We start from the raw sequence: 10,981 nt of genomic DNA, 5'->3' as shown, positions 1-10,981 counted from the left end.
AAAGAAATGGGGTTGTATCATCTTTGTCCAAAAACAATTATTAACCATCTTCTCAAGTATTTTTGCCAATCTTATGGAGAAACGGTGTTCAACAGTCGAGGGTGCGAATTGACTCAATCGGTCCAAACGTCCCACTATCTTTTTTATTTTCGATCATACGGCTAAATAAAAGTGATGATTTGTTTTTTCTAAAGTTTTTTTTGTTTTTCTTTTTTTTTAAAGTTCCTAAAAAAGTTATAAAAGAGAGAAAGGGTCGGGGTGGGGACCCCGATGTTGTTTGCCTCGGGGCCCGGGCTGGCTCTTGACGCTCCTGTGGATACTTGTTCTCTGATACCGCTAAAAAGGTGTCATATGTGCTACAACCAACAACTACTAGGTTCCAGATGAATTTGAGAAGATTACATGAACAGAGTTGGAGCTTAGAGGAGAAGGAAATCATCCTCCACTGCAAAACGTATTCTCTGCATGAAGCATGGGGGACTAGTGGTAAAGGAGACAGACTCATGAACCGGTTGAAATGAGCAAAGCTGGCAGGCAAGGCCGAAATAGTTCCATTAACTATTGGAACGAAGCTATGGGAACAAAATTTCACAATTTGGTTCATGAATAATGATCCTTTACTGAAAAAGGAGGTGGAGATTTTGAGTTCTGGGAGAACTTCCTCTCATCTTCGGAAACCCACAAATGGAGATAACAACCAACGGGAGAACGGCAGAGGCATTGGTTATTAGCGTTTTCTTATTACCTCCGCCACCAAATTACTTAAATTACTTAAGTTTTCTTATTACTTTGTTTGTTTGTCTGTGAACAAGATATCTCAAACAGTTATGGACGGATTCAGACGAAACTTGGTGGACAGGTTGCGTGTATGACAAGAAAGAATTGATTCAATTTTGGTGAAGATTTGAATGTGGATTCGGATACAATAATTATTTAAAATTTTCAGTGATTCTTCACCATTGAGAGATCGGACGAAAAGCGATATATAAGATGATATTTCAAAAAGTTGTGGACGAGTTATGACTAAACTTGTTGGACGAGTTGGGTAGGTGACAAGAACAAGCCGATAAAATTTTGGTTCAGGTCCGAATCCAGATCCTGTCTATCAGTGCGTTGCAAAACATAAACTGCTCAGCCTGGCGAGCTCTACCGAGTGCTGTTCTAGTTTTGTAATGTACCTGTGATGCTCTGCTCTCAAAAATCCTATTTCTAACTCATCTCTCAAATCATCTTCTCCAAAAATAAAACATCCTTTGATGTATTTTTACATATTCTGATGGAGGTGTGTGCTCATGGCTTTTTCTTTGCGGACTACAATCGCCCCATGTTATTGATATTTTCAACATATTGTTCGTGAGCAATACTGTGGTCTGAAGTATGCTTGAGATGATTGTCACGTTATGTATTTCATGAAGAGATGATTCAAAAGAATTAGAGTTGAATGACGTACTTTTGAGAGTTCAATCCATCAAACGCATTCAACATTCGTTGGTTCAATTCCTCTTCAAAATGTCGTTGCTGCGATGGGAACCTGGACACACAGCACAAAAAAATTATTACAAATTGACCACATGACTCATTCTCATAATCTCATGGCTCTTCTGTTTAGTTAACGTCTCTGTAACTACATTATATGCTGTCTATGCAATTGCCGTTTCATAATTGTCTTTTACGTCTATCATTATTAGGATATCCTGTATACATGTCTCAGGTTAGGATGCAGACTGATAACGTGACGTCATTATTGGGTCATTTTGAAGCATGCTTCAGCAATCAACCAATCCATGTGATAATGGAGGCTTAGTGTTGGTGCTTCTTTCTTCCTGTTCTTGCTGGAAATGTGCTCCGATGATAAACACATCAGCACCATGTTAGAGAACAATGCAAGATGTTGCAAAAGCAACGGATGCAATGTTTTCAATAAAACTAGAAACCCATGCCCACTTCAACAGCAGCTTTGGGGATCGTGGCGGGTATATGTTTTGTATTGTGGCTAATAAATCCCCCGTCAGTAAACCACTTGCACTGTGACACGTGTATAGACGAAAATCGTAAGTTGTATCCCTCCACCATCGCAGGGGTGAAGGGGAGTTGTGCCCATTACATGACCCTGGGTATTACCAACACATGTGCAAAATTTGGTGGAGATCGGGTCAGTTCTGTTATTTATTTTTTACACGATTTTCAGTTGCACACTGCACACAGCGCACACACAGCGCACGCGCACGCACGCACACACGCACGCACGCACACACACACACACACACACACACACACACACACCTTACTATAATTCATCAAATGTCCATCCATCTGTCTGTCTGTCTGTCTATCTGTCTGTCTGTCTGTTCGAAGGTACCGCAAAAACTGCTGAACCGATCGAAACGATATTTTGGGTGGGTAGCCCTGGGATCTCCAGGAGTAAAATAGGCTATTTAATTTTCCCAATTTCAGCTTTGGTCTCCAGCATTCTCAGGTTTGGACTCCCGCATAACATTCGCGTTCGCATAACGTTCATTGTTCTCATTGTGACGATGTTGCTTTCCCGGGTGCCGCGCCATCGGTGCAGCCGTTTGTGCGGCACCCGGGAAAGCAACATGTCTCCATCGATCGCTAACAGATTGCTGTCTCCATCGATCTTCCCAAGGCCGTAACAGCTATCGGCTCAAAATCCTTTTAACTGTTGATTTGGTACAGTTACACGTATCGGGAATTTGGTACACGTATCGGGAGTACATACGACATAGCGATTGTGAACACGATTATCGATCACGATTCACGATCACGATCATCACGATCATAGTGTATCGATCACGATTTGATACATGATGGAATAATATTTACCGATATGAACAGTGATGTGGCTTTTATTGAAATTCTAAAGACTTTACTATAATTCACCAAATGTCCGTCCGTCCGTCTGTTCGAAGGTACCATAAAAACTGCTGAACCGATCGTAAAGATATTTTGGGTGGATAATCCTGGGATCTCTAGGAGTAAAATAGGCTATTTCGTTTTCCCAATTTCAGCTTTAGTCTCCAGCATTCTCAGGTTTGGACTCCCGCATAACATTCGCGCAACTAGCATACCCAACAGCTATGCTGGTAATTGGCCCTATGGTAACAAATAGTTGGCGCAAGCCCGCCCTAGCACAAATACCTCGGACAAAGACCTTTTATAAGGACACGGGTTGAATCCCTGCTTGAGAAAATTCTAACCCATTTCGACTGAAGGAAACACGTATTGGGAGTACATACGACATAGTGATTGTGAACACGATTATCCATCATCATTCACGATCACGATCATCATGATCATCACGATCATAGTGTATCGATCACTGTGGGACATTTGGTGAATATTTCAGCTTTGGTCTCCAGCATTCTCAGGTTTGGACTCCCACATAACATTCGCGTTCGCATAACGTTCATTGTGAGATGTTTTCATTGTGACGATGTTGTTTTCCCGGGTGCCGCACAAAGGGCTGCACCGATCGCTGCACAGCTGCACCGATCGGACTCGGTGACCTCGGACAAGACCTTTTATAAGGACACGGGTTGAATCCCTGCTTGAGAGAATTCTAACCCATTTCAACTGAAGGAAACACGTATTGGGAGTACATACGACATAGCGATTGTGAACACGATTATCGATCACGAGTCACGATCACGATCATCACGATCATAGTGTATCGATCACTGTGGGACATTTGGTGAATTATAGTAAGATACTGTTTAGATTTTGATGACTTGCGTGTGATATGATTTAACGGATGTTTATATGAATCGTTTAAAATAAAAAAAGCCTTCAATTTCTGATATTTTACCTTTTCATTTGGGCCTCCCAAATGAAGCCTCGCCCGTACGGCGGGTACCGTTGCTCGTTACTATAATTCACCAAATGTCCGTCCGTCCGTTCGAAGGTACCGCAAAAACGGCACAACCGATCGCAACGATATTTTGGGTGGGTATTCCTGGGACCCCTGGGAGTAAAATAGGCTATATTGTTTTTCCAAGTTTTCCAAGTTTTCCAATTTTCCCAAACACGATGGAATAATATTTACCGATATGAACAGTGATGCGGCTTTTGTTGAAATTCTACAAATACTGTTTATTCTACGTACCAGGAGAGAGTAGATCGACTCCTGACAAACTCTTCCTATATAAACGTGCGGCTCCGAAGTAACATGGCAGCGTGTGTAAAGCGACTGAGAAACAGGTGTAGCGGCTGCTTCCGTGTTCAGGCCTGCGGATTTCACGGAAACGATCGTTTCCGGTAGCGTATCGGTAACGTGATAGCAAAAACACGGAACCAAAAGTACGTTTCCCATCGCAGAAAGGCAGTGTAAGGCAAAAAGATGTAGTATTTACCTTCACGTGTGATTTTCAGCTAACTATTTTAGAAGTTGAGTTTTATTTCCAACAAAATTAGGCCGGCAAAGCAGATAGCATGTAGTTTTCCACATTCAGGTTCACGATATGACTTCCGCTTTGACGGACATGCGCATCGGTCTAAATCACAGACTGCCTTTTCAAAATGGCATCCGTTGCTAAGCGAAAAAACCCGAAAATGTCGCCTTAAAAACATTACGAAAATGGCCATTCAGCGACGATTTTGAAGCGGATTGTGATGGGGGAGGCTTGGTCACATTGCTTCGCTGCAAAGTATGTGCTACTCATTACACAGACATACGGAAGGAGGCATCGCCACGGGGCATAAGCGGTCCACCACTGACGGCGATTGTAAACTACGTGAATGGCGTGACCTATGTTCACAAGATAAAGGGAGACTGACAACCAAACCTACTGCAGTACATTTGTTCCAATCCAGAATTTATTTAACAAATACTTAGGCCTATTTCAGTACTGGGTAGGCCTAAAGCGCCTTTGGGCTTCATGAAAAGCGCTATACAAAATAAATGAATTATTATTATTCTATTACTTTGCTAAACGCAAATAATTTCAATATTAAAACATAAAGATTGATAACAGTTTACAACAACAATAGTCCATCAATAAAAAATAAATACAATATCATTGACATTTTAAAAATGAACGAAAATTTAATAATATTAATTTATTAATTTTAAAACAGGATAAGCCCATCAAATTGACAGAATTTGCTCTTCTCTGATAATAAACATCAACCTCAATAATGAACATGTGTTAATTACATTGCATACATGTAAATGACAGGATTTATTATTGGAGACTACATTATTAAATTTGTATTACAAATGTTTTGCTTTATAAATTCTAAAGGAAAAAAAATCGTTTCCCATTAGGTTTGGGCACAGAACCGGAATTTTGTTTCCCATCGGTTCCCATAAACTTAAATCACGGAACCGAAAAACGGGTTGTTAGGGTTAGAACATGTCATGTGTAGCCCTAAAACATGTTTTTTCATTTACTTGTTTTTTCGTCCCTAGTCGAGGCTCGTGGAAGAGCTAGAATTATTACACTGAAAAGGACACAACATGACAAAAGGAACAGTTGAAAGAGGGGGGGAAACACCAACAGCAGAGTTGAAGGCAAAGATAGAGGCAGACCTCGGCAAAGAATGGCTGTGGGGAGGAATGAGGAGCAGGAGAGGTTACATGGAGTGGAAAATATGGATGGAGTGGAAAATATGGATACAGAAGGAAACTCTCGAGGGAAAACTGGAAATTTGGAACGAGGAGGAATTGGGGTGAATTAATGAGACTTATTTAATATAGTATAATAGTAGGATTACTGAAATGACAATAAGCACAATGATATCTGCAATACAATTACAGAGGGCCTATTGTTGAGCGAGAGGTGAAGTCTGTTGCAACATGTCGATGATTCTCACTGGCAAAGCTTCATATTCATGTTTATCATCCTACACCAATATGTTCACACCATTAGCTTGAATGAAATGAAAAATGAATGAATGATCGTTTTTAAGGCCATTTTCCCCGCTAGAGCGGTGGTTAGCCTTGCGGGCCCCATGACAATCATGGTTCCCTGTTTGAGGCAATGTTTTTATGGCCGGATGCCCTTCCTGACGCCAACCCTTAGTCGCCTCTTACGATGCGCAGGGATACGGTGTACCTATTCTAAATCGGGGTACACACCGTGATCATTCATCCCAGCAAGCTGGTACTCAATTTGCCGACCTCGGAAGGATGACAGGCTGAGTCAACCCCCCTGGCGTTAATTCAGCAATCGACCGGGATTCAAACCCAGGACCCTAGGATCCCAAGCCGGCACCCTAACCGCTAAGCCAACACCAGGCATTAGCTTCAGGAATCAAATTAACTTTCAATCTCTATAATCAAATACAATTTTAAAACATTGACAAAATAGCTAAAGAGAAACCAAAGGTGATAATGTTCCACATCAAAATCTTTAGATTGATATTTAAATGTCATGTGGCTCATGGAGGTGCTAGTACAGGCAGACAGAGACATTCGCGAAAACAAGACTTGACCAGACAAATACAGCCGGCAACCTTGGGGGAGGTAAGAGAACTTTCCGGTGCACCCTGGGTGCTGGCCACGCCATCTTCCGACATAGCTTTTCAACGTAGTCATTAAAGTAAAAACGAGGAAATCTCTCTTCTCAAGGGATGCCAACTCATGGGGTTAGTCCATGATCCATCCTCTAAATGTTGAGCTTCAAGCGAGGAAGCCGCACGTACAATGTTTAAACTCATCAGTATCACTCGGACAGGGTCAACATTGAGCCGCCGATCTCCCAAAGCTCAGTGAATGCTTAAGTGAAGATACTTTTTTGGCTTTACTTTTGTTGATCTGTCTTTATTTAGATAAACCAGCATATAAGACCCATCGCTCCGCTGATGGGAATACCAATCTTTGCTGCAATGGCTAATCTATGGGGCAAGAACAAAAAAAGGATTCCTGGGAGATCCTGCCCTCCGTGCAGGGATAACCAGCGTCACAAGTTGGTGTTTGAAGTTTCGCCACGTCTGCCCATGTACCCACACACAAACCTTACTTCCTTTTTTGTCACAAACCATTCTGGGAGTTCCCTAAATCCACCGTCATTGGTTTCATTGAAATCCTTGAATCCATTCTCTAGTTATAGTATGGCAAACAAACAGACAGACCCCGCTCCTTTTATAACATAGATGATGAATTATATAAGGTAGAGCATGGGAATTACCTTAAATTACTCATAGATGACACAAGGCATTTGAAATGGTGAAAGTTTGGCTAACCCTAGCGTTGACTTGCCTAGGTTCGAATCTTGATACAGCTTCAAATGTCACCTTGGTGTTCCACATGCTGTGTGATACATCAATGTGTGTACCATTCCTTATATAGACATTAAACTTGGAGTCCCATCTGGCAGCATTAGTGTGATCACATGGTGTCCTTAGCGAAGAATAGGCTAGCTATAGTGCTGTCACCCTGAACAAATTCGAAATACCTGCTTTAAACTACAGGGGGCACTGCATCAGCAGCTAAGCCACACTCCCATCAAGGATGCAAACCAGCGTGATGCAAACAAATGAATGAAGAGGGGGACTCATGTTCGTACAGAACCCAAACGGGTCAGATCAAACTTTGACGATTCAAAAGATCAGAGATCAAAAGATGTCAAAGTAAGGGTTATTCAAGACGTGGACATGTCCTCAAAATCACCTGGTTTTGATGGAGTTGCCAAGGAAACAGGTGAGTTTTTCAAGAGACAACATTAGCACCTGTCAGCTCTTTTGGTGTTCACCACTTCTGTCTGAGCTTGTTGTTCACTCACTTCCTGACTGATGACATTTTCTGTCTGAGCCATCCCTCCTCCAAGTAAGTCTGTATTTAAACAGGTGTATTTTGTCATATACTTGTGCCTCATCATAGAGTACACATATTTGAATAATTATAACTTATCATATGTTCTACAAACCTCTCCACACCGATAAACAATTTTTATTTCCTGAATGAATCTATGGGTTTGCTTAATGCCATAATTACACAACCAGTAAAGCCCCTGTCACACCTTGACGATTTAGCCAGCGTATGCCGACGTATCAAAATTTATCTAAAACGCTGGCGTTCGCTGAACTATCGATGTTTTTTTTCAGTTTTGGGCGTTTAATAGCGTATTCATAACGAGTTGGACGTATGCATAACGTATTAGTAACCTACACAGAACGTTTCGATAACTTATACCAATGAATGCTTAGCGTGTTGTCGGCGTTCACAACTTATGCCCAACGATAGTCTAACTTATGCATAGCGCGCGGCAGCGTATCGCCGACGATCACATGGCGTAGCCTATTAAAAGGCTGCCGCTCGACGATTCAAATCATAACCGCACTAGACATTGAAGTGTCAACATCACCGTCATGCCGAAGAAAACTTCGAAGAATGCTGCCAATAAGTCTCCTGGCCGTGGCCGTGGACGCGGACGCAAGGAGGATCCATCATCACCCACACCCTCCCCATCACGCTCACCCTCTGATGGTGTCATACTTGTTTCCAGAGGCAAGGTGACGCAAAGTCAGTGCCAGCTTCATGCCAGGCTCAAGCGGGTCCCTGTAGAAGGTGTACTGCTTGGTTATCCTTGGACCCACTCTGGCTAGCAGCTCGTCGAACATCGCTGGGGGCATACGCAGGAAGTTGGTGAAGGATGCATGGTCCACGTTACGGAGTTCCACCATGAGCTGGTCATACATGCCAAACTGCCGTCGCCTCCCGATCCATGGTCTCACCCAGTTCCTTCTCCTCCGTTCACCTCTTCTTCTCCTGGCTCTATTGGCACGCAACTGGTACAGTGTCAAATCGATGAGGTCATGTTGATGTTGGAGGACAGCTAGTAGGTATTCTTGTCTCAGCCTTGCCGGATCCTCCATCTCTCGGATGACATGGACATCTGCTCACCATGGAGTCTGGAACACTGACGGGTTCCTCCTGTGAACCCCATTTATACCAATTCCCCTAAACGCTGCCAATACGCCATTATACGGTAGCTGTAAGTTAGAAACACGTTCACCAAGTTCTGTGGTCGTCCGGAAGACGTCAAATACGTCTACATACGTCAATATGCGTTGGAGATACATTACACATAGGTTCAAAGCACGTTACTCATAGGTTAGAAATAAGTTTCGGGTACGCTAGACATTATCTCGACGTATTTCGACTTATGAGTAACTTACAAGTAACGTGTGTCGACGTGTGTCAACGATCGCCTAACGTGCCTACAACTTATGGCCAGCGTATGCGGAACGTGTGAGTCCTACGCTGGCATACGTCGACAAATTTTGTGCATGCACAAAATTTGTCGACGAGCTTGGCGTACTACGACGTATGCCAGCGTGCTTCAGCGTGCTCTTAACGTATACAAAACTTACCCATAACATATTCGACGTGTGCCAGCGTATTCGCCAAATTTTTCATACGTCGGCATACGCTGGCTAAAACGTCAAGGTGTGACAGCGGCTTTAGGCCTAAAAGTAATGTCATGATGAAACTTTAGTGATATGTTCACAGTAAATAGTCTTGAGACATGCGTAAGCCATTGGTATATATATGAGCTTCTTTCTGATTATATATTTATTTTTGATTACTAGCGCCAGTTGGACTTATGGATTGGCCCCTGATAGGGGCTTATATATTGGGTCTCATCCGTCCATCTGCAACCATATCTCGGAGATGTATAGACTGATTTTGTTCATATTTGGCACAAAGAAATTAATTTTTGCTTTGTTCATAATTGGCACAAAGACAATACATGACGATACACATATCTTACTATAATTCACCAAATGTCCGTCCGTCCGTTCAAAGGTACCGCAAAAACAGATCAACCGATCGCAAATATATTTTGGGTGGATAATCCTGGGATCTCAAGGAGTAAAATAGGCTATTTCGTTTTCCCAATTTCAGCTTTTGTCTCCAGCATTCTCAGGTTTGGACTCCCGCATAACATTCGTGCAACAAGCATACCCAACGGCTATGCTGGTAATTGGCCCTATGGTTGCAAATAGTTGGCGCGATCCCGCCCTAGCACGAATACCTCGGACAAAGACCTTTTATAAGGACACGGGTTGAATTCTAACCCATTTCAACTGAAGGAAACACATATCGGGAGTACATACGACATAGCGATTGTGAACACGATTATCGATCACGATTCACGATCACGATCATCACGATCATAGTGTATCGATCACTGTGGGACATTTGGTGAATTATAGTAAGATACTGTTTAGATTTTGATGATTTGCGTGTGATTTGATTTAATGGATGTTTATATGAATCATTTAAAATACAAAAAAAGCCTTCAATTTCTGATATTTTACCTTTTCATTTGGGCCTCTCAATTGAAGCCCCGCCCGTAGGGCGGGTACCGTTGCTACTTATGTAAAATGATTAAAAATCACGGGGCAACCCGGGTTACCGCGTGGTGGATGAAATACTGTTTATTCTACGTACCAGGAGAGAGTAGATCGACTCTTGATGAACTCTTCCTATATAAACGTACGGCTCCGAAGTAACACGGCAGCGTGTGCAAAGCGACTGAGAAACAGGTGTAGCGGCCCCTTCCATGTTATAGATTCGGCGTGCACTCTTCACACATAAACGTGCGACTGAGAAAGACGTGTAGCGGCCGCATCCGTTTTGCAGAATTCAATCTTTTTTCAAAATGGGCGCATGCACTGTTTCGATTTTGATGATTTGTGTGTGATGTGATTCAACGGATGTTTATATGAATCGTTTAAAATAAAAAAAGCCTTCAATTTGATATTTTTCCTTTTCATTTGGGCTTCCCAATTGAAGCCCCGCCCATAGGGCGGGTACCGTTGCTAGTGGACATAATTTTGTTTCGCGATTGATCAAAGATGGCCGACTGGCGGCTATTTTAGTTGTAAAAAAAACCCTGATGTTGAACACGTCCTCAACCATTTCTCAGACATGCATGGACCGATTTTGTTCAAACTTGGTACAAAGACAATACATGAGAATACATATGCAGAAGATTAAAATATATATTATGTT

The 10,981-nt window shown here is 42.3% G+C and overlaps 1 protein-coding gene across 7 annotated transcripts in view; it reads right to left on the bottom strand.

Annotated features, from left to right (window-relative positions):
• Positions 1–10,981, bottom strand: part of LOC137421238 (adenylate cyclase type 2) — a 298,504-nt gene that overhangs the window by 83,435 nt on the left and 204,088 nt on the right. For all 7 annotated transcript variants that reach the window (XM_068107099.2, XM_078771680.1, XM_078771679.1 and 4 more), the window contains one exon: positions 1,451–1,531. In XM_068107099.2, coding sequence (XP_067963200.2) covers positions 1,451–1,531 — 81 coding nt within the window. The remainder of the gene's footprint in view (positions 1–1,450; positions 1,532–10,981) is intronic.

The sequence above is a fragment of the Myxine glutinosa genome, chromosome 2 (assembly GCF_964187855.1).
Source record: "Myxine glutinosa chromosome 2, kmMyxGlut1.1, whole genome shotgun sequence".
Classification (NCBI taxonomy): Eukaryota; Metazoa; Chordata; class Myxini; order Myxiniformes; family Myxinidae; genus Myxine; species Myxine glutinosa.
The sequence above is the reverse complement of the archived record's forward strand: the minus strand, read 5'-3'. Positions and strand labels throughout refer to the sequence as shown.